Below are 24,649 nucleotides of genomic sequence, written 5' to 3'. Positions count from 1 at the left end.
TTCCCCAGTGACGGTGCAGGACCACTGAGAACCACTGCTCTATTACATTTCCTGGCTGCTTAGGCTCTTGTATTATGAGTTTCCAGAAGGCTTTAAGTTAAGAGAGGGAGGAGGAGGAGAAACTCACATCTAATGTGTATACTTGTACCAGGAACAGTCATATACATAAGCTAATTTTATTTTAACGGTGCTATGAATGTAGACTCAGTATGCTCCTTTGAAAAATAACGACACTCACAGAATTTAAGTCACTTGCTTACAGTCACATGGTGCAGATCTGGAATTGGAGCCCAGGTCTGTCTGAGCCCAAAGCCCCGTCCTTCCCTACCTGCCACACTGCTTCTTAAGCTGTCAGCTGGGCCAGAATGCCAAAATCACTCATGATTAACACACACACACACACACTCCACCCTTGAAATCCTTTTGCTTGAATGGTATGTCAGAAAGATAAAATACATTTCACATACACAAAAAATGGTCTTGGAAGAGGGTGAAGATAACATGGGATTTTTTCTCTACTGCGTGTCACTTACTGTTTGTAATCATGCTTTCACAATTAGCTTAGTTAACGTGTCAATTTCTAATAATAGGCTCCCCATGGAGGTTGCCAAAAGCCACGTGTTGGAAGGAAGCATATCGGGATTGAAAGGAGCCAGTAATGATAGATAACAAGGAGTTAACCTGCCAAAAACTGTATCCTAAATATCAAACAGGCACATTTTGGAGTTTTTTGGTTTTGAGAAAGGGTTTCCAATGTTATTATTGTACAAATTCTTTTTCTTCCTCAGAAATGCATTACAATGGATGAACCTTGAAAACATTATGCTAAGTAAAAGACGTCAGTTACAAAAGATCACATATTGTATGATTCTATTTACATGAAATATCCAGAATCTATAGAGATAGAAAATAGATTAGTGGTTGCTTAGGGCTTGGGGGGCTGGTGGTATAGGAAAGTGAGAGTTAAATGGTTTGGGTTTTCTTTTCATTTTTTTTTTAAAGATTGGCACCTGAGCTAACATCTGTTGCCAAATTTTTTTTCTTCTTCTCCTCCCCAAAGCCCCTAGTACATAGTTGTCTATTCTAGTTGTGGGTCCTTCTGGTTGTGGCATGTGGGACGCTGCCTCAGCATGGCTTGAGGAGCGGTGCCATGTCCGTGCCCAGGATCCGAACCGGCGAAACCCTGGGCCGCCAAAGCAGAGCGTGGGAAGTTAACCACTCGGCTATGGGGACGGCCCCAGGTTTCTTTTGGAGGTTATGAAAATGTTACAAATCAGACTCTAGTGACAGTTGCACAACTCTATAAATATGCTAAGAACCACTAAATTACACACTTTGAATGGGTGAATTCACCCATGGTATGTGGATATTATATATCAATAGAGCTGTTACCAAAAAAAAGCACATTACATTTGAAAAAAATGTTAAATATCCATTACACATGGATGTTTGTAGTTTTGGATTTTTTCAACATAAACAATTATTTTAGAGGTGAGAGCTATGGAATTTAGGTTCAGCTAGGTAGGGCCAATTGAGGGAAAGTGGAGTGCCATGGCTGACTAGCATTGCTGCCTTGATGTGGGAAGTGAGATGGGTACTTGGAGCTTCTGCCACAGGAGCTGCAGATGTACGGAAAGAATCGTCAACAGGAGGTCACAGTCCTGACAAGGGGTGGGGGTTCGAGGCAAATTGCAGGGACCGAACAGGCATGCTGGAGTGCCTAGCTGGGCCTTCAGCAGAAGCCCAGCCATACGAACTGTGGCATGGAGGGGCTGCTGGGGCACCTGGGGCCATGCATCCAGGTAGGAGGAGCAGCAGCACATCTGGCTGAATCCCAAGGGCCATGTGGGGCTGGTCTGGGTAAAGGACTCAGGCTGCAGGGCAGCACCGGGCTGCAGCAGTGGCTGGATGAAGTGGTCCGGCCTTCTCAGAAGAGTTGAGTCCACTCAGACTCTCCAGCTGGGGGCCACCCATGGTCACCCATTTGATTCCCAGGGATGTTAGCCCATGGCCTTACCAGGATGTGTCTTCATCCCTGGCTGTGTGAAGGGAAGAAAGAGAACCAGGGAGAAGGAAGTAACTGTCCCAGTCAAGTCCCTCTTAACCACTGAGGGTGCCATTCCCTATATCTGTTCAACTCAACATTACTTATGCCAAAGACCGTGACAGGGCTGGGGATACAAAGACCAAGAAACAGTCCCTGCTCTCAAGGAGTTGATAGTCTAACGGGGGAGGGTAACTCATAAGCAGGTCGTTTTCCACATAATGATCACATCCTACCACATCTGCTCATCACCATGTGTTCAGGTTGGGTTACAGGAACTGCTTCTAGGGGACTCAACTTAGGACATACATCTGCGGCAACAACTAAAAAAGCACACACTGAAATGTTGTTTAGCATACTTAATATTGCACAGAAATTAAAATATCGATACTTTCCATAAACATTACTCAAAGGACAAGAATGTTCTTGGATGGATTGACAGTTACATTTTCTAAACAAGACCTTGTAAACACAGCTAATATGAAAATTTCTCCAGTTAACACAGTTCTTCATATCATCAATGGCAAAAGATGTTAAGGTGGCATGTTGGGCCAGCAATAACCACATGCTTGTTATATAAAATTGGATCTTTGATGTCAAGACTTTAGTCTTCCACAGCATCTTTATTCTCAAGGAAGTGTGACATTTTGGATTCAACCTGAATGCATGGTGACAGGCAGATCTGATGGGATATGATCCGATTTCAGGGTTAAAAATACGTTGTTTAAAAAACTGTATTTAAACCGTATCACTCTGAAATTTGGTTTAAATAAACTGTGTTGCACTAACTATTTTATTTTTATCATACATGAGGTCACATTAATATAGTAGGGAGGGAGCCCTGGATTCCGATCCAGACTCCGTAACTCAATATCCAAGTCACCCAGACAAACTGTACTCTCCCTGGGGCTCATTTGCCACATTTGTTTAAAGAGGAAAATAAGAAGTTGCAGAGGAAAGGGAGAGGCTTTGGCTAACTGATCTCAAATAGCCCTTCTAGGGAAATTCTATTAGGTTGAGTAAAGGCCATTTAATTTCACCATACACATCTGTGCACAGTAAACCAAACTGGTATTTTACTTTTGAATTAAGAATTTTAGTACTAAAAAAGAAAAAACCAACAAACCAACAGCACCCCTTCTGAACCCATCTGTAGCTCTAACATTAGGAATTCAAATTGGAGTATTTTTAGCCTCTGGAGTTTAAGCTAGCTCTTAACCTGAGCCCCTGCCTGCATTTTATGATTTGGTTAATTTAAGTCATAAAGCAGTTCCATCTTTGACAAGAAAGCAAAATCATTTTACTAATATTTTTAAGCACTTCAAGAATTACTTCTAATTGGAGACCTCCTAAGTACCGTTGGCATACTGGGCAGAACATGATAGAATTTTATCCTTCCTTGGACTTTTTTTTTTCTGTGAAATACAACTACAACTGTCAGAAATGCAAGTTATTTCAGATGCCCTCAAAAGGTTCACTTAAAACAGATTGCCAGAGAGGCTGCATGAGAAAATAGAAAAATCAATTCTAGATGAAAGCGAAACACTCAGAAGCTCCCAGATTGGCCAGAAAGAACAGTCACAGTAATCATTTAGTTATTTAAGAGGAAGATGGAGGAGACGGAGAAACGCTTTCCTAATGTTTCAAGATTGCGGTGGTTTAAGCCCTCATTTCTGTGCTGGGTGCATCTTATAAAAATAACTTCATGAGGAGGGGCCCTACGAAACTCCGGCCTCTACCGAGCTTGCAACCTCACTGCCCGTTATCTTGTCACGGCGTTGAAGATGGAGCAGGCAGTAATCAGATCAGAGCCTGAAAGTCAGGGAGAGACACTGGAACGAATTATTTTCTTAAAGGAAGTGGTCATTCAAAGGCAGAAAACCCAAGTCACCCACAATTTCCTTGTCCACTTTGCCAAGGGATGGGCCGGGCAGGGTCCGAGGACAGAAAGGGAGGACTGTGCTGAGGTCGGAGAGCGGGGTGGGAGCCAATTCCCGACCGCGGAACGTGAGCCAGGCCAGCCCGGGAGAAGGGCGCAGCGCAGGCCCAGCATCCCGCCCGCCCGGGTGAGTCCAGGTGAGGGCCTGTCACCGAGCGCGGCTGGCGGGGAGCCCCGCATTCATCCGGGCGCGGTTGCGGCCAGCGGCTCCTCAGCGCGCAGCGGCCTCCAGGGTGGCAGCGCGCAAAATCGCCGCTTAATCCCCGCTCCCGCTGGGTTAATGAGGGCCTCCTCAAAGCACAAAGTGTCGAGCTAGGGGCTTCTTTCCCAGACGCAGGGGCACCGGGAGCCGACGTTCCTCTGGCCCAGCCCGGCGCCCTTCCTCGGACGGCGATTCGCGCCTCCCCAGTGAGCGCTCCCCCGCATCCCCAGCCGGGTTCCCGGGACCCCTGGTGACCGGCGGCCTGTCGGGTCACTGGAGTCAGGTCCCCTGGCCTCGGGTCGCGGCCAGCAGCCGGGGCGCGGGGCGGGGCGCGCCAGGGAGGCCGAGGCGGCGCGCTATTCCTGTCGCTGTGAGCTACCGGCATGTTATGTGCGGCGCCCAATCACGCCTCCGACCCGCCGAGCCGACCCGCGCCCCCCCTCCTTAATCCCGTAGGCTTTGATTTGATCCTCCGCGCGGAACAAGCTCACCTCCCCCCTGCCCCGTAGCCAGTCGTCCCCCGCCCTAGCGGGTGCCCGCAGAACCCGTCCTCTTCGTCCACCCCAGGGAGGTCAGAGCCCTCGCCCCGCGCTCCCGGGACGCCCCGAGCCGGGCCACGTCTGCGCATCTGGGCTGTCGGAGATCCAGCACCCCCTGAGTCAGTCCACCCGCAGCTCGGTCCTTCCAGGTGATGGTGCGCGGCCACTTCGGCCCCTGGCGCGCAGGTGTGGGTTTCCCAAACTGGGCCGGGGAGGGGGCTTTGGGCAACGCGCTGGCAGCCTCCGAAACAAAACCCTGCACCCCCCGGAAGACTCCAAACTCCGTGCTCTCCGCTACTAGGGGCTTCTGGAAACCGTTCCGCGACCGGGTTTGCTCTGAGAGGGGTACGGGGAGATCTGCGCACCTGGATGAAGGAGCCCTGGGCTTTAAGCTGAGCAGGCAAAAATGGGCCCTTGCTAGGGACTCTGCGGCTCAAGCGGGGGGCCCGGGAGCGCCGTGCCCCGGGATGCCTCCGGCCGCGCCCGGCTGGCCCCAGCCCCAGCCCGGCCGCTTCCCGCCCTGGGCATCATGAGTTACTTCCTGTCTTACTGCAAAGCTCACGGCGGCGCGCTGCTCACCGGCTACCAGGCCCTGCGCGCCGAGGGCTTCTTGTGCGACGTGACGCTGGAGACCGAGGGCAGCGAGTTCCCGGCGCACAGGTCGCTGCTCGCGTGTTCCAGCGACTACTTCAGGGCCCTGTTCAAGAGCCACACTCGGGAATCCCGAGCGAGCGTGATCCACCTGCACGTGCCGTCGGCGGCCGGCCTGCAGCGCCTGCTGGACTTCATCTACACCGCCTGGCTGCCACTCTCCATGGACACCGTGGAGGACACGCTGGAGGCCGCCAGCTACCTGCAGGTCACCGAGGCCCTGGGGCTGTGCGGCCGCTACCTGGAGCGCCAGCTGGGCCCGGAGAACTGCTGCTTCGCCGCCAACGTGGCGGCGCGCTTCGGCTTGGTGCACACGCTGGGCGCCGCCGAGCGCTGCATCGTGCGCTACTTGAGGGAGCTGCTGGCGCGGGGCGCGGGCCCCGCGGGGCTGCTGGAACTCAACCCCGCGTCGCTGAGGGCCGTGCTGGGCGCCCCCGACGTGGCGCGGGTGCCGGAGGCCCGGCTGCTGGGCTTGGCGCTGGCCTGGCTGCGGCAGGAGCCTAAGGCCGAACGCCTGGCTCACTGCGCCGCGCTGCTCGAGCGCGTCCGCTTCGGCCTGGTGCCCGCCGACGTGCTGCGGCGGGTGTACTCGGGCTCCGGCATCGCGCTGCCCGCCCGCGTCAAGGGCCTCATCATCCAGGCCCTCAACTACCACACGGCGCCCTCCCGCCAGCCGCTCGTGCAGGGCGAGCAGACCAGCGTCCGGAGCCCCCAAACCCGTATCTTGTTAGTCGGGGGGCGCAGGGGGCCGGAGGTGGTGATGGAGGAGGTCGCGGCCCCACGAGGGGGGGCAGCCAGGGGAAGGGGAGCCGCGGCGGAGCCCGAGGAGGAGGAAGAGGAAGAAGAGGAGCAGCTGGAGGAGGAGGAGGAGGAGGAGGAGGAGGAGTGGGAGCTCACCCAGGACGTGGTGGCCTTCGACGTGTACAACCACCGCTGGCGCAGCCTCACGCGAGTGCCTGCACCACTCCTGGGGCACAGCGTGTGCGCCGCCGGCAACTTCCTGTTCGTCCTGGGCGGGGAGAGCCCCTCGGGCGGCGCCTCGTCTCCCCTGGCCGACAGCCCGCGGGCGGTCTCAGCCCAAGTGCACCGTTACGACCCGCGCTTCCACGCTTGGACAGCAGTGCCCGCCATGCGGGAAGCGCGGGCCCACTTCTGGTGCGGCGCCGTGGGCGAGGGGCTCCTGGCCGTCGGGGGCCTGGGCGCGGACGGCGAGGCGCTGGCCTCGGCGGAGATGTACGACCTGCGCCGGGACCGCTGGACGGCGGCCGGGGCGCTGCCGCGGGCGCTCCATGGCCACGCGGGGGCCGTCGGGGACCGCGGCACCGTGTACATCTCGGGGGGCAAGGCAGGGAGAGGCGAGGGCGGCGCGAGCAGCCTCCGGGACTTGTACGCTCTGGGCCCCGGGGAGCGGGCGTGGAGTAAGAGGGCGTCCATGAGCACAGCCCGCTTCGGGCACCACATGGCGGCCCTGCGTGGCGCGGTGTTCGCTTTTCTGGGGCGCTACGAGCCCTTCTCCGAGATCGAGCGCTACGACCCCGGCGCGGACCAGTGGACTCGGCTGCGGCCGCTGCCCTACGACCGCTTCTGCTACGGGCTGGCGGTGGTGGAGGAGACGGTGCTGCTGCTGGGCGGCCTCAAGTGGCGGGAGTCGCGCCAGGTGCCTACCCGCAACGTAGTGGGCTATGACCTCGACCTAGACCGCTGGGAGGACATCGGCTGCCCACTGCCCTGGGCCTGGAGCGGCCTGCAGTGTGCAGTGCTGCAGCTGGCCGAGGGAGGGGACGAGGAGAGGGAGGGAGAGCCTGGAGGGGCGCCAGATTTAATGTTGGGTTTCATGGGTTAGGGCAGTCTCCGGACCATGGAGGAGAAAGTCGCGCTTGACCAGGCTTTCAGAGCAACACGTGAGCTTTTCCTAAGAATGGGACTCTGGGAGCAGAGTGGCTTCTGAAGGTTAAGGAGGCAAACAAGGGCTTGGCCAAAGGGGAACATTTCCCCTTAAGCTGAGAATGGGAGACAGGAGAGGTCAAATAGAAGGATATATGAATCAGCTTCAGTGAGCTGGGGATTTCTATAAGTTCTCATGCTGGGCTTTTGAAAATAAAATATGACCCTATTTTCCCTCTAGGTGCTAAATAGTGATTACTTTTGTGCCAAACAAACAAACGGCCAAAAAATATACCCTAAGAAGTTACATATAAGACCCAGAAAATTGTTAGCTATAAAGACTGTAATAAATAGTTGTAGAAGATGGCATTATCTGAATAAGTACTGAAGAGAATGTGCCTTGGTTAAACAGCATGAGATCATTGTAAGGGAGACTATGATTTTATAATTCCAGAACCATGGTTATAGTTCTGCTCTGATGGTTTAATATAAGTATGGAACTGAGAGGGAAAAAAATCTCTAAGACAGCACCTTTTTGGGGGGGGCGAGTAGCCTAGGTTAAGTTTTTCTGTCCCTCATCCTTACTTACCCCTGGTCTACTTTTGCCCTGGCTTTAGGCAGCTCGTTGGTTTTAAGTTTTATTTCAGCAAGCCTTATTCCATAATAATCAAGCTCCTCTGGTTAAGTGGGACATCTAAGAAAAACAAAACCAAACCCTATTTTTGCATCCTCTTTAAATGTTCATTCTGCAGACATGCTGTAGGTTGTATTTGTAAAAAAAATTAACTTATTTTTGGCAGTTCTTTCCTCCCCCTCCCCCAATTCCCAAAAGAATCACAGAGAAAGGAAAGAGGAGTAGGTGAAATTTTAAAGTTCATGTCTAATAAATGGGGAACCAGCTTCATTTTGCGGGGTCTCAGAGAAGGTACTTATATACACTGAACAGGTGCTGCTTCTGGCTTGTACCAGCAATGGAGTGGTCACTGGGGGAATGGCGGCTGTGTGATTAGGTCACAAAGAAATGTGGTGAGGACTGTGCATGAATAAAGTAGGTGCTTTATAAAGATTCATTAAGAGCTGAATTTATTTGACTTCAGTTTACAGTGCTGCCTCTCTCCTAGATTTGAAACTAATGCAATAAAATATACAGATATATAGTTAAAAGGTTTCTTTCATGCTAGGCTAGCCACGAGTCTTTAAAATTCATTAGTTTAATTTTTACCATTTAAAACAACAGAGCCAACTTTACAAAAGTAAAAGCTGCTTAGTAGCAACATAGCTAGTCTCTCCATCAACTGCTCACTGTTTACAGGGCACAACCTGGCCACTGTATCCATGACACATCCATCAGGTACAGATATTTTTAAGTGAATGTACACATTAGGTCTAGTAAACATCAACAAGTCTAACACCTGTAACAAGCACACTTCATTTCAGGACAAGAGGTTTTTGTTTTCTGTTTTTTTTACATATACAAAACCCCACAAATTTAATGTGTCAATATCCATGCAGTAAATAAATGTTTTTACAAATAGACTTTTTTAAATGATAAAAATATTACACTGGACCCAAAATTCCATACAAACATTAATACATGATTTCTCATCCATTTTAACTAAATATAGGATTACTGAAAATGTGCTGTAGAAAGGCCACTCTCCTGTACAGTTGTGCAAAGTCTGCAAAACGATAGTGATTCAATGGTGGTTTCAAAAGCAAAGAAAAAGATCCCCGCTGTGGAGTTTTTCCTTTCTCCTCTACAGCAAAAATATTCACTGGCATATATCTGAACTCTTAGAGATGAAAGTACATTCACTGAGCTGTACAGGCAACAGTATAAAGCTGATTAGAAGTAGATTTTAGGATATAGGATAGTAAAGGAGGGTCCCTTCCTCCTCCTAAAAAAACCCCAGTAAATTGTGACTTGTACATTATGCAGCCAGACACTAAAAAGCAGCACAGTCATTATCATGCTGTGATCACTTTCAAAAACGAGATGCTTATAAATGGAAATATATGAAGAGGACTTTTTCATAGACTTCATCCACTCTATAGAACAATTCAGGAAGCTAGGAAAAAACCTCTATAAATTGTTTCTCTCATACAGTTCAATGTAACAGATCTCTGAATGACCATGATCCTCTTGCTCCTCAGGAGAGAGGTACATTTTTATTTTTCAACATTGTTTTCTATATTATAACACACATCGGTCTGTAACTAAACATATTTTACTTCCCTGCCTGAAGTATAACCTATATAAGTTTAATTAATGGACTGGGGGAAAATTGGAAACTGGAAAGTTGATTCATTTCAGTTTCTACCTTGTATTTTAAGAGTCGAAGTTTAAAAACATGATTTTGGGCTGAAATTATATATATATATATATCTGTTAGCTGCCTTTCCGGGTGAATTAAGTGTGTTTTAAAAAATCCACTCTCAAATTCCTCTGTACACAATCAGCATTTCATCACTACAAAAATAAAGGAAGATTTAAACCAAGAAAATAAAGCAGCTCTATCTTCAATTTTGGTCTCAGTTACAAAACATCTTACAAAGCTTTGCCCTGATACACCATTAAGTGTCCCCATAGATTTGGAATAGTATTTCTATTAACCAGCTTTCACAAGTTAATAGACTATTAAGACAAATATTAGATACCTGAACTTTTCTTATGTTGATGCTCTTCTATTTTGCTTAACTCTTGTATGCGCATCTACATTTCACAAAAATAAAACTACAGCATTAAACTTTGTGCAATGTTTAAGAAAATTCTTAGAACATTTTAATAAATATAAAAAAGGTTTAAATTCTTTCCCACCCACAAGGATGTCTGCACCTGAAAAAATGTGATTTATTTTTGAACTCTTGTTTATATAAAATTAACTTAAAGGGAGAAAAGATGACCTTAGATAGAAAACTGCCTTTTTGTGGTTTTACTACTTGAAGACCACCTGTTTTCAGAGTTTGCAAAAGTTAATTTTAAGTCATTGAAGACAGTTGATTTTGCACATGGTAAACATAAGCTGAGCACTAATTGCATATAAAATATACAAATGCTCTTTAAAGACACTGGCATTATGACCATATATGGTTTGTTTCATATAGTTTGGTAACATTAAAGAATAGCTTGTCAAGTGTCCCACACATTGATATAAAAACTACCTTATATACTTGTTCAAAGTACCAGAAGGCAGAATACACTTACACATGCGTTTCAATGTATGAATGAGTGTGTGTTAGAGAGGAAGTGATTACATCTACTTCAGAAGAAATACTTAATGGGTCATTTGGGGTGGTGTTTTGACAGATATCCAAGAAAAGATCAAGGTACATCTGCTTCCATTGTTGGAATTCTTTAGATGTCAAGTCTGGATTGTCTAGGACTTTATCAATAATGGCTACTTCCCCTTCTCTGGCCTGAAAAGCAAAAGGATTCAACAGTTAAGATGTAGACAAACTTTTATTCAAGTTTAAAATAAAGAGTTAATAGGCAAAAAATTAAGAAGCCCATAAGAAACAGCTCTGGTGTACTCAAACTCAGCTATTTAGACTCAAATTCCAGTATACTTTTTTCTACACCCAAGGTATGCCTCATATTGCCCACTCTGTGTGGTTTATTTTTTCTCTTGGCCTGTCCTGTTTCCCATCTCTGCCTATGGAAACTTTCCTGCGTCATTCTTTAAAGATTCAGTTCAAATTCCTCTCATTTCATGAAGCCTTCCTTTAAGGATTGGGAAAAATGTTTCCTCTCTCATTTATGTCCCCATAACACTATCACTGCCATTGAGTGGACTTACCACATTCTATCTCTTGAGTTACTTTTGCACTGTTTCATCTGTCCTGCTAGATGGTTAGCTCCTCATGCTTGCATGAGAGAGAGCAATGGCCCTCCTGTCAGCATAAACACATAATTCTTGCTGTGTGAACGTTATGGCTCCCTTCCTGCAGCACCGGAGGCCTGCAATACAAAATATCCCTCCCTTCCACGCTGGAGGTCGGCTGAAGAGTGAACTTGCTTATGGGATAACTCACCACAGCACAGCTATCGCCTGTTGGAGGAGTGAGTCTCCCAGGTGGGACGGCGGCGTGGCGGAGAGCGTAAGACAGTCTGAAAAGCTCAGTCCTATCTTTTATGGGCCCAAGGAAGGGGCAGGAAGTTTAGGGAACGTTCTGCAGGAAGTGGGAAGGCACAATTCCGGGCAAGCCAGAGTTGGGAGGGAAAGACAGTAACGTGCCTAAGCAGTTGTTCTGGTCCTTGGGACCAGACAGAGACAGTGGGGCTGGGACTGAGGATGTTCTGAATGGCCTTGTGCTTGCTGAGGGTCCTGTTACAATTCCAGGAACTATATATGCATCCATGGTTGCTTGGGCGATTGTCCTTCCCTAATGGGAGATTTTCATTCTCTATCAATTTCCCAGGCTAAAAAGCATAAGGCTCTGTAATTAATTTCACCAACGAGGGGAATTTCTTTATAGTGACTTTTCGTCCTCTTTGTTTGTCACAGAGAGTGGAGCACAGTGTCACATACCTGGTGATTCATCAATACTTATTGAACTGAACATCGGCAGGAGCTCATATTCTTTGCTACTGGAAGAAAATGCTTTTGGGGAATCTACAGAGCATGAAAGACAGGGTTGTGGGGCTGAGAGAGAGGGACAGGAGCAAGTCTCTAAAATACTTGAGCCTGACCTGCTTCAAAATGCCTGCCTGCTTTCATAACCAGGCAGTTTCGACCTGAGTGAGGGTGGGGGGAGGTGGGGCTCTGTAAGGTGAGAGAGTGAGGAGATCTTTGGAGTAGGGTTGGTCACTGGAATAATTATTCTTATGAATATTATAGCTCTTTTAAACATTCTAGTCTTAGTTACCAAAAGGCCATTAAGTTGTCCCATTAATTTGCATGAACACCAACTGAAAGCTAACTGACTCTGCTATTGGAAATTTTTCCAAATCATGCTTTTCTATTTTGTTTCTCTCTTTGGTACTCACCTATGTTTCAAAACCACAAAACCTCAGCAGCATACTATGGATCAGAAATATTTCCCAAAGGAGCCCTTTGACCTTTTGTTTCCCAGAATGACTGCGTAACATACTCTGTATGACAGTTCTTTCCTGTTTTTGATTGTTTAAGGATGCAGGGCCTGCTTAGGGAGAGTTTGTGTGGCAAGCCCTCTCCCCCTCACCCACACACACTGAGGGGGCTCACTTTTCTGCTTCCTTCTTCAACCTCCTGCCTTTCTGCTCCCCTCTCCTCCCCAGTCTGGGGCTGGCATAATAGGAAGACTGGAGACAATGTGAGCACTCATGGAAATGTATAATAAGAAAATAATATGTGAGTTCGGAACTGATAGCATAAACAAGAATTATAAAATTTCTACATGGAACATGAATTACTGTGGCCTCACTCCAAATGTGCTGAAGGAAATATTCACAAAGTATCTCAGACCCTATTAGCAGCCACTATTGTATTCTGTTGCATGCTGTGTTCTTTTGATAACTATATTAATTATACTACATGGCATATTCATCTTAGGAAAATGAAAGACTGAGGAATAGCACCAGCCTTGCATTTTTGGAAAAAAAATTTAATTACATCCTGTTTTCTCCTAGAACTAAGTCACATAACATTTAGTCAGTGCTTTGAGGTGTTAATGAAAAGTTAAGATTATTTCCTCTTTACCAATACACATATTATTCTGTAGCCGAACGGCTCAGCTTCAGGTTCTTCCTGTCTACCTGTCCCTTGCCCCCATTTTGTATTTCTTTACCTAGAGAATCTGGTAATCCATTCTGAGTTGAGGAATGAATCTCTTGAAAGGAATTTCTCTTTCCATTTCATATCTTACCTTTAAAGTGCTTTTGAGAATTCTCAGCCTGTGTAGTTTTTCATTCATCACAGGATCATTACATCTCTTTATAAATGATAGCTTGTATTCCATCTTGGTTGAAATGCGATGTTCTCCCAGCGGTGACAGACTGGCTTGCTCCAATGCCCTGTATAAATCTTGCAATGAGTCTCCTAACTTTTCTTCCCTACTTTCACCTGTAATGTCCAAAAAAAGAGAAAAATGAATCCAGTGTAATAAAGTTATTTGACACTCCAAAAACCTACTAAAAAAAAAATCAAAACCATCTGAAAACAGGATAATGAAGGACTGGGAAAACAATCTATTACATTAAAACAACAACAAAAAAAACCCCAAACAAACCCACAGCTGCTAGTTATATTGAGTAAGATTAGCTACAGGCAGCCAATTGTTTTAGAATGGTCAAATAGTAGGATGCTTTAATAAAATATTCTCTGAATAGCAAATCACCGTACATTCCTGAGTCCATTAAGTTCAAAGAATTAGAATACAAAAGGTACACAACACAGACACAATCCTGCACATAATTTAATATTTTAAAACTTTAATGAATATCCCCTATCATTATACTGATAAGCATAGAAGTGCTGATTAATAGAACTCTCCTGATTTAGCAATACTGAACTGCTTTTTACAGTTTTCCAGACTTCATAAGATGAAATGGCATTCATTGGAGTATATTTGATTATAAAAATCTTCCAGTAGTGTGCCATAGAGGATTATTAGGTTTCATGTGACTGCCATAGTAATGCCTGCCACATTGTAAATATAGTAAATGATCGTAAATTATCATCAATAATGCTTTAATTAAAATGAACTATGGGGATGTTTATATGCAAAGCTGGCATGTACTAAAAGAAGCTACTTAGCATTTGTAAGACCTGGGAAGAAAATACCGCAATTAAATCTTTTTGAGAAAAAAAATTAGAGACTGGTTCAGGAAAGGATCTTACATCTATTTGAACAAATCAAACTCTCATCTTGTTCTTTAATTGCCTGACTACTGATGTCATATCTTTCTCAACAATGATAAACAAAGATGAACTCGGATTTTGCTTGGAGTGGTAGATAGGATTAGGGCTATATCACATTTCCTTTCATAGAGAGCCAGAGTCCTTTTTGAGAAATACTAATTATATTGGCCCAAGGAGTAAATATGGAATGTTTTTCATTCCACCACAGTCTATGTGAATATTTTAGGCTTTCTGACTTAGTCAAAAAAAAAAAAAAAAAAAAAAGACTCCCTAATTGGTAATGAGTAGTTAACATTTATATGTGCCAGGCAGTAGGGTAAATACTTAACGTTCATGATCTCATTTAATCCTCACAACAGTACTAAGAGTAGATTTATTTGATTTTCATTTTATAGCAGGGAAGTACCTTGCTCAAGGTCACACTTAGTAAGCAGTGGAGCCAGAATTTCAAGTGGGCAGTCTGGCTCCCAAATCCATGATTTTAACAAGAATTCTATACTCCTAATTTTGTCAGTAATCATTTGAATTGTGTATTTAACAGTAGGTGTTAATGAATTTGTTAGACTCCCTTAAAATGCAGCATTCTAAAAACTTTTTGAAAAGCCAACAAACACATTACCTTAACTTGAAGGGATCACTTTTAGGATTAAAAAGTAGCTTCATTTAAGTTTCATATTCAATTTTTGGCTCTGCTGCTGAGGTTAGCAACTAATGGTAGGTATGATTATTGAGTCCTTCCATTAGAAAGTTCCTTGTTATCATCAACACATGCTATCACTAATTCCTCTATAACGAATTTTAACTTCCTAATCATATAGCTAAGTTAGAAGTATAATCTAAAAATACAGAAATCCATTTAAATAACAGCTTTTTAATTCTCTGCTGGCTCATCCTTGAATGTTTGCAACACCTAGAGGATTTTGAGAGATGGGTGGAAGGAGGACTGTAAAAAGGAGAAACTGCTTTGTGGGTTAAGAGCAAGACTGAAATGAGATAGGGAATTTTAACTGAGAACGGTTTGGAGCCAGGAAGGCACAAAATCATAAGGTCATTCAGAGTAACTAAATGGAGTTGTAAACAAGGATCCATTTGAACAGCATAATTCCATTTCATAAAATCATAGGCCAGGAAAGGAGCCCGAGGAATTATTTACTAGTTATCATCCTTTTTGCCTCAAGGCAAGACTGCATCTAAAGCTAGATGTAATTTCATAGAACAGAGGGTAGGAGAGAAATGGGAGGCCTAACTGATGTGAATTATAGTAGTTTAGGTATCAGGTGGCCTAATGTATTATTAGTTTTTCAGTTCTTGAAAGAAGGGGAAGGAAAAAAAGGGACTCAGATTCTAGCGTTAGGATCTAAGGGAGAGGTAGAAGTATTTTTACATAGTAAATTTTTATTTTAAGATAACCTTCTTCCATATTACCTAACACTGTGAGGAGTATATATTTTGTTAAAAAAAGTTCTTACCCAATTTTCTTTCTCCCCAGTTCTTAAAGTTTGTGGAATACTGGGCCAGATGATTGATTTTTTATAAAATTTCAATGTAGTTTTACTTTAAGAAGGATAAGTAAAGATTTACTAAAAAAAGTGACAAACACAGCTATTAAATAAAATAAAAACTGAAAGTTATTTTTTCCCTTCTTGCCGTTAAGGAGGAAAAAAGCATTCAACCAAAGGACAACATAGTTCTACAAAGAATCTGGTTTGATAGCTGTAAGAAGAATTGAGCATGGATTTATCTCTGGGCAGCACATTTGAACAAGGAATCACAATGAGACGGAACACAGAAACATTTCCAAGTATAGTAATGGAATAGTGTGGCTCCTAGCAGAGATAAGTAAAGCCCCCTCCCCCATCACTACACATCATACACATATGCAACACCACAAGACACAGCAGTGGGATGAGGAAGGATGAAGGATTGAGATGCCAGGCTACCACAAAATGCCACCAATTACTTAACATTATAAGACTAGACAAAGAGCCTTTCTATTTTCAAAGGAGGGGGTGAGGGGCAGAGTCACATTCTAAATCTGATTCACTGTGCTCAACAGTCAAAACAACACAGAACTCAACATTCAAGACAAAAACAGACCTTTATTTTCTTTTATAATTTTCAATTGGTTTCCTTGTTTTTTTTTCTCAAATGAATACCAATTAAGTCAATTGGGCTACTGTTGCAACTGAAAATATGAAAGCACCTTTATTTTCTTCTCTTTTTGCCCTCTTCTTCTTCGTCTCCTTCTCACTTTTCTTCTGGTTTCTCTTTTTAAAACCCTTGCTTTTCTTCTTCTAGAAGAGGCTTGCTTTGGAAGAGGAGGCAAGCACTTGGTGAGCTCTGCTTCCTGATTGACTTTCTTTCAACGTGCCAGTTCAGCCACTGGAGCACTGGCTGAAAACCGGCTCTTTTGCAATTTGAATGAATGTTTTCTGAAAGTTGGCAAAGTGTAGAAGACCACATGCAAACCACAGGACATACATAGGAACCTTCCACGACTCCTAATGAGGAGGTGTATCACTGCTACAATGAAATTTTAATTTGTATTTAATTTATTCAGGAATTCTAGGGCTATGCAGGAATAAATTCCCTCCCAAATTATATTTATATTTACAACATGTCACTTAGTCCTGTGTCAGATGGCAAACTTTTCTATTCCAATTTTATTAAAGAGAACATATCAAGTTCTTTCCTATATAAAATTTCATTGAGAACATATAAGGTTCTTTCCCATATAAAATTTCATTGACTGATAGATTTGAGGATTACAATGAAGTTACTGACGAATTAACTTGTATTTTGTGCCAAGGGAGGGTCATTTCTGGCTGTGTCATACGTGGCAGGGGTGAAAGAAGATCCTTTTTATTGTCTCATTGCTCTTCTAGCTACACTAAGAAATACTGTGACTCTAGGAAAGTGGTGAGCAGCCCAACAGTTCATTGTTTGGTTCTTTCAGGTTGCATATGACCTCCAGGTAGTGATAAAGCTCAAAGAAAAGATGAGCTAATGCAAAATAAGTTTGTGGGAACTTTCTTGCAAACGGCAAGAATGATAATGCATTTCTCAAATACTAAAAGGTCTTTGGTTGACAGATTTCCTTACACTCATGCTTAGTGTTTTCCAAACTTTTTTGATTGTGCACCCTTACCAGTTAAAATACTTCTGTTATTCATAACTTATATACATGTATTACTCTATATTAATAGATATGCATGTTATAAAACAAACACATAAAAGAAATTCGAAAGGATGAGATATAAAACCTGAGGAGAAATTCCAATGTTTTTGCTTCCTGTACCTCAGTGGCCCCATGTGTACCCTCCTTCAGAGACCTAGACTGTGACTTTCCCTCAGCGTTTACACCTCACTCTCGTTTGCATTTCCCAGTCGTCTACCTGGCCTCATGCATCCAATGTTTAAACTGAATGATGGTTTTCTCTACTTTACACATGAAATACTCCAAAGAGGGCTCCCTATCAGGGGATGGTGTAATTTTTATGACAGTCTATCATGTAATTTCATTCACGTTTCTTTGGTGAAAATTAAGGAGAGCGGAATACAAACTTGGCGACCTATAATTTCATTCTGGTGTCCTCCCCATTTCCCCACCTCTGCAATGACAATGTTGAAGGAGAGTAAAAAATGAAAACAAAACAAAACGAGTATACCAACTGGGTTCTTGAAGAACCAAGCCAACAAGGATAACGAGTTTTGGTACATGTTTTGGAAGGGAACTGTGCTCTTTTAAAATTGGACAATGTCCTCATGGAAACAGTTGTTCCTTCCACAACACAGCTGGGTGGTTGAGCACAGAAGACTAGGAAAGGCTAAGTCACAAGGGGGAGAGAAGGCTGGACATAGTAGCATTAGTCACCAGTCAAATGTGAGAGGCATTCGTTCTTGTACACCCGCTAAGGCTTCCAGGATAATGGCGTCACGTACGTGGAGCACTATTCTTGTCATGAAGGGCAATTAACATTTGCATTGAGACATGGGAATATTTTCTGAATACTAATTTACTAGTGCACTGTAAGGAACCACTTATTTATATGTAAGTTGACAATTAAATTTTTAATGGGTTTAATGTAGATGGGTTTAATGTTTGTAGGTTTTATGCCAAAGATGATTATGTATTCAGGAGTTTACACTGTAATTTGAATTGTTTTATAATTAAATATTAGCTCTCTTAATTCATGCTTTTATATGAGTTAACTAGCTATGTCTAGCATTGTAAAACTGGGGAGAGGGCAGTTTGTTATATCAGAAAAAAAGCGTAAGATTTTAAAAGCTGGCTTTTACTTGTCACTCTGTAATCAACTACTCTTTTCATAATTAGAAGTAATTTGTTTGTTTTCTTTTAGGCAAAATAACAATTTCTTTGATGGAAAAAATTGTTTTTAGTGAGGAAAAAGCCCTTCTTTTAAAAGGACAGCTTGCATGAATCAACCAATATTGCTAAGTGTATTTTTAAAGAACATGTGAAGCTCATCCCTGTAAGAATGACCTTGTGCTTCACCAAATTAAGTAAAGCCCATTCTAGTGGCTGTCGATCCCTTCTGCGCAACAGTTAAGCTAACTTTCATAAAGATGTGACAAAAGAGACAGAGCTGGCTTATTCTATACCTCGTTCTCTAAGCATGTAATATCTACCAAACTATATGGGTTAAGGCCACAAATATTTGACAGTGGTTGAATTTTCAGAATATTACTGTAGTTTTTATGACAAATAGTTCAGATGGCAAAATCTTGCATGTCCTTGGCATTGATTTATTGACCCAAAGGGAAGGTTCTTTGAAGGACAATCACAAACATAAATGACAGATTCTAGATTTACCCACAGAATTTAGAAAATTTAACTAATAGAGACATGGAGGTCAAGGTACTGGCTCCCAGGCAAGAATTCATTAAGGGGACAGTTTAAAACCAAAGCTAAGAGATGATTATATTTAAAAATTAATGTGGAGGCACCATATTCCTCAATGAGAAAAAACTAAAATTTTTCATATCATAAAATTTTACTATGACTTAAACAGGGAGAATGACCCAAGACAAGCCCACTAATATTAAATGCCAACAAAATGCTTTTTGATGGACTTCTACATACCAGAACCATCATTTTTATATATACTTAAAAAAACACATTAAAATGGTTAGAGCACAGAGGCAATTGTAAGGCAGATCAATGTGATTTTATTCACAACACAAATTCCATTTGTAAGAAAGAAGCATAGATTACTTCTCTTTAGAAAGATATTTACTATCAAGCATACTTAGCAAATTATTTAGCTATCTAAAAAGATCTAATACCAATTGGTCATATTTTTATTTTTAATTTATATTTTTACAGGTATTCACATTATGCAATACCACACACTGCGGCGACAGGAAGAAAAAAACATTTCCAAATACAATGTTAAATTATTTGTTCATTGCACAGTATGAAATATCCATTAATTAGCATTGAAATTATTACAGAGTATCTTATCCAACTAAATAAAGGAAATTTCACATCCACTACAGAAGAAAAATAAGCAATATTGAGCCATAGGGGACCCAGTTACATAGTATTAAATAATATCTGAAGCTAGTTTGAAAGACATCCAGACAAAACACCTTTTCAAAAGTGAAAACCACAGCCTATAGATTAGGAAACTTTTACAGAAAAGAATAGCTCATGCCTGTCCTATGAGACAACACCATTTGTATACAATTGCCAAGAAATAAGGAGAAAGTTAGGATTTTAGCTGAGGAATCTAATAAAGCCTGGCATGAGGAATTTTCTTCATTAGTGTCACCGAAAGCAGTCTCTGTGTTGCACCTGAATACACTTTATAATGGAATAAACATAGTAAGTTTCAGAGCAAGTTGTGTATACCTTGCCTTAATAGATTACACTTAATTTAGTACAATACAGCACGTCAAATTTTAAAAATGCAAAATACACAATACACAGAATTTGCTTCCTCTGCTTTGCCTTAAAGAGGCCACCGAAGAGTCCATTAAACAGCCAGGGTTTTCTAGTTATTGGAGCTGATCCCTCTCCTTTCCTGGTGTCAGGAGAACACAACTGAGGTGTCACCACACAGAGCCCTTCCCCAGTCAATACCCTTCCCCTTCTGTTCTCCCACAGAACCGGCAGTTTTCTGTCACTGTGCTCCATCTTGATTGGCTTTGATCTTATGCTAGTCCCAGTGTAGAAAGCTCGCATTCTTCTTATGAGTGGCCTGCCCCTCTTAATATCCCTTTAGGGAGGCCCCCAATCCAAAACACTTGATGGTCTAAGCTTTTTAAGTCTGTTTTCTGTTATAAACAGCAAGGACGAGGCCATTTTAGTTGCTTGCAAGAGGTTGATGCTGAGTCTGCGCCGTGCCGACTCTCTCCGATCTAAATTCTCTAAACATTAGCTTATCAATCTGTGAGTCCAATGGGTTGAGTGCCAACAGAAGTGGATCCGATTTGGCATGGAGAGGTTCTACCAACTCTCGCAGTGTATTAGCCTAATATGATAAAGCAGTGATACAATATGATGAAAGACCTGCGAGTGCCATTACTTCCAAAGCATATTAGTATTTGTATTAGAAATACCATCATGCAATACCCATGAAGAGGAAAGAGAAAAATATGGCTAGAATTGCATATGGTTTTAATACCATAATGTCTTTCTGTTGGCATGCAAGTCTACTTGGCCATAAATGGGACACTTTTTGTTTTAAGCTTGGTTATTTGAAAACGCCAATCTTATGTATACAAAATAATACACAGCGCAAATACATCTTTTCCCACCTCTATATTTATATATGCACACCTATAATTTTAATCAGAAAAGTTTGTTAAATGTATCCTCCATATACATGTAAAATGATCAATCTTTCAAGAAACTTAAACTATATTTCTATACAAGATCTTTCCTCAAATTCATCCATGGTCTACCTTCTAGCTAACAACCCTGATATATATGCTACCATGTGCTAATTGGTGAGCTAAAGAGTCCAGCTAGTGTGGCTCCAATGAGGAGGCCGAAGGCTGACCAATACAAAGGGAAGAGAGACGAAAAGCTCTAACAGGGTAAACGTGATGAAAGAGAGACTTTATATCTGAGCATAAGGCAGATGCCAAGGAGTTAAGAAACTAGAAGAGACTAAAGTTTCTGAATGACCTAGGAAACTAAGAACAATTAGGATAGAATAAAACTGTAGTCTCTTTTAGTTCATTTCATTTTGGACTTTGAGGAATCCAAATATTGTCACCAGGCACAAATCAGCAACATCCTGTAGTACCTTTTGAGTTATATCAAGAGGAGGGAACAGAGTGGGAAAGGGAACAGAGAAAGCATGTTGTTCATTACTACCTCCCTCGGAAAATAGGAAGGGCATGTGTCACCCATAACACAGTACCTAGAAAACAGGATGCAGCATGGTTCAGAAATGAGCAGAATTAATTTTTGTTCATCATATCATACCCTTCTTTTGCAGAAAAGGGGCTGGGAACTAAGTAATCTTCATATGTAGGTCAAATGAAACAAAAGACAACACCTCAGTTTTTAGAAAATTATAATACTGGAATGCTAGCTCTGGCTTCTATCACTTTGTTTCATAAGGTCATGAAATTTCAGATAGCAAAACCAGAAGCAATCTAACCTTGGGCACAAGGTCATTTCTAAGTTTAAACTTTTCCTAAATTATCTATGCAATTCAAACATTGTGTAAATTGTTTTGAACACATCCCTCCTTTCTCCTCAGAAACAACGTTACATGAGTGGTTTAATTTCTATTGCACTTAACCCACACTAAACCTGAACTAGAGCCAGATCAAGAGTCAGACTTGATGACTGGTAATCAAGTCAGGTTTAGTTACATTTACGACATTGTTTCCGTTGGGTTGCTGAATTATACTCCAAGATACTCAAAACACCTCCTCAGGTGAACGCCTTGTCAGAGTGCAGGATGGTGGGGGAGGACGGCTATTTCAAAATGGCTACAGCTAGGTCCCAGTCTGTATCTATTAGCATAAGAGGAGATACCTCCCCAAGGCAAGGTGTCTCTTCAACTAGTAGTGGTCAGGACCACTGGCTACCAAATCTCAGGGGTGGAGGTCTGCTTGTTAAACAGATTACTGGGCCCTACCCCTAATCTGTTGAATCAGAATTTCTGGATATGAAACTCAGGAATCTGCATTTTAAGCCAGCAACCCAGATCATTCTTGTGCCCACTGCAGTTTGAGACCTCCTGCTTTAGGCCAGTACACTGGGGTGGGCTACACTGTGGGTAGGGCTGGTTGGAGTGATGCCAATTTTTGTACTGCATATACAAAGAGTCTGTAAGTCAGAACCTTATAGTTGGGCACATCACATAGCGTTTTATTTTCAGTCTAGTCTCATCACCAGTATAACGTTGTATGCAATAGCTCAAACATGTTATTTCAAGGCTTTTGCCAAGGAATCTGGTTGAAATATCTTGGTCTACTGAAAACACAGCAAAATGAAAGAGGCCTTGGTAAACTGCTTGAATAAATTCTTTAAAGCTATACTTGGATGTAGTGTTAAATAGTTCCTACTTATTTTTGAGGCAAACAGAACAACTATAAAGATACTTCTAGACTCAAGCCCATTGACCCAACTGTACCTCTTGGTGTGCACATTCAGAATCTCAAGTATGAGCAGCACTGGTGGGCCAGGAGGGTCAGATACAACAGAACAGTACATGGCTAATCTACACGAAATCTCTAAAACACAAAAACAAACCTGCTTCAGAATGATACCGTTCCATGAAAGCCTATCTTTGACTTCTGTCGATCTTATGTGTCTTTAACTTTTTGCAAATCTTTTTCTGGCCCTCAACACTCTCGCCTTTTCTCTCCCTTTGTGTTTTCACTGGGCTTTCTCTCTCTTCCTATTTCTACCCTTCTCCTTTGTAGCTGACAAATTCATTTATCCCCATTCAAATAATTAAAAATATTCAAACCAGTTAAAATTATTTATTATAGGACTAATTTTATTCCTGTTTTTATAGGGACAAGTGGAAACTGCATGTTCCTTAAAAAGCAACAACAACAACAAAACAAATTATATGGCTCTTGATTGTTTTGTTTTCTTTTGGCCAATATCCTAAAACTATAAAAACATTCCCTACTTCCTGCTATAAAAATAAACATCACTATTTACCAAGCTTTTAACCAATTACATTTTGAAATAACGGCAACGTGTCTATGCTATCCCAGGAAAATCAGTAATGTTTCTGTTTGGCATATTACTTAATAAATATTTATTGAAATTCCACTCATCACTAAAGCTTCCAATTATGAGGCCACCAGCCCAGCTGGATAATAAGAAACAGATCCCGCGTCCCTGTTACAAAACCCCTCGAGATCTGAATGGTGGACCCAGATGTAATGCCATGTTGAGTCATGTAGAGGATGACTTATTCCAGTATGGATCCACTTTCCGTGCAAGCTCTTCACAGATTGAATCTTTATGTTGAGGAAGACGTTTCTTTCTCTTTTTGTTTTATGAATTTAAAAATCTCCCCACACCAAGGACCACTCAAATAATAAGCAGAAATATAAATTCTAGAAACGTAAGTTTTGGAAATGTAATCAGTCTTCTAACAGTGTACCTGCTAGGGAGGGCTGATGATCCTTCAATCAAATGCCTGAGGATCAGAATACAGGGTCAGGATGGAGGCATACACATTTACAAGAGAATGATTAAGTCTGAACACAAAATAGGTGAAAGAAATATTTTCCTTAATGAATGAAAGACAAAAAATATGTCAAAATGGAAATAAGAAGTGCTTAACCCAGAACAGCACGTTCAAAGATTCCTACTTCTGAGTTCTAAGAGAAAATTTGGTTTCATTTATTCACTTCCATTATCAGTGGGCCTGAGGGCAAATTTAAGGGCAAAGCCGGGGACTACTGGTCTTAAGCTGCCTGCAGATAACAAAGGTCATCAATGGCAGACATCCAAGCGTATCAATACTAACACTTGTGAAGCTCCTGGGAGAGTAGAATTGTTTTGTGCTTTTTATTTTATTTTTTGCTGAGGAAGATTCATCCTGAGCTAACATCTGCTGTCAATCTTCCTTTTTTTTTTTTTTTAAAATGTGAGCTGCTGCCACAACATGGCCCCTGACAGACAAGTGGTGTGGTTCTGCGCTGGGAACTGAACCTGGGCTGCCGAAGCAGAGCATGTTGAATTTTAACCTCTAGGCCATCAGGGTGGCCTTATTTTGTGCTTTTTAAAAAAGCTTATTTGTTTAACAGAAATATCTGGAGCCTCCCCTTCTTTGAAATGTATGTGTTCAGATTTAAGTTTTTCTTTCTGAAAAACAGGAATATCTAACACCACAAACTAGACAGTCAGTGATAATTACTTTTCTTCATGTAAGTATTGGAAAGAGTGGGCTGGTACCTTGCTTCAGAATGTTGGGACCAAGAGAGAGACTTGTTAATTGTGACTTGAGTAGTTATCTGTCCAAGTTTTGAGGGCCTATTTTCTCATAAAGGTTGAGTTCAAATAGAAAAGATATCAGATTTTTAAAAATGTTTGTTTGC

The 24,649-nt window shown here is 42.6% G+C and overlaps 2 protein-coding genes and 1 long non-coding RNA gene across 12 annotated transcripts in view; 2 read left to right on the top strand and 1 right to left on the bottom strand.

Moving 5' to 3' along the window:
* The first annotated feature begins 4,655 nt into the window (after positions 1-4,655).
* KLHL34 (kelch like family member 34) lies at positions 4,656-8,329 on the top strand. The gene has a single exon (XM_023633521.2). It carries the CDS (start codon positions 5,254-5,256, stop codon positions 7,216-7,218), a length of 1,965 nt encoding a protein of 654 aa, XP_023489289.2. The 5' UTR covers positions 4,656-5,253; the 3' UTR covers positions 7,219-8,329.
* The window catches only part of CNKSR2 (connector enhancer of kinase suppressor of Ras 2), a 256,308-nt gene continuing 239,984 nt past the window's right edge, over positions 8,326-24,649 (bottom strand). For 6 of the 10 annotated variants that reach the window (XM_070257233.1, XM_070257235.1, XM_070257232.1 and 3 more), the window contains one exon: positions 19,269-20,595. In XM_070257233.1, the coding sequence (XP_070113334.1) occupies positions 20,591-20,595 (5 nt within the window). In that variant the 3' untranslated portion in view covers positions 19,269-20,590. Of the gene's footprint in view, positions 10,677-13,103; positions 13,301-19,268; positions 20,596-24,649 lie in introns of those variants that run through there. The other 4 variants (XM_023633518.2, XM_023633519.2, XM_005614035.4 and 1 more) reach the window with 1 other exon arrangement.
* Positions 17,991-24,649, top strand: part of LOC138921820 (uncharacterized) — a 45,257-nt gene continuing 38,598 nt past the window's right edge. The window contains exon 1 of the long non-coding RNA XR_011434691.1: positions 17,991-18,149. This is a non-coding gene — a long non-coding RNA (uncharacterized lncRNA). The remainder of the gene's footprint in view (positions 18,150-24,649) is intronic.

Source organism: Equus caballus, chromosome X, assembly GCF_041296265.1.
Source record: "Equus caballus isolate H_3958 breed thoroughbred chromosome X, TB-T2T, whole genome shotgun sequence".
Taxonomy (NCBI): domain Eukaryota; kingdom Metazoa; phylum Chordata; class Mammalia; order Perissodactyla; family Equidae; genus Equus; species Equus caballus.
This window is presented reverse-complemented; position numbering and strand designations above follow the sequence as displayed.

Excerpts from the sequence above, each read along its gene's own strand:
- KLHL34 (XM_023633521.2), top strand. The coding sequence starts at position 5,254 with ATGAGTTACTTCCTGTCTTACTGCAAAGCTCACGGCGGCGCGCTGCTC.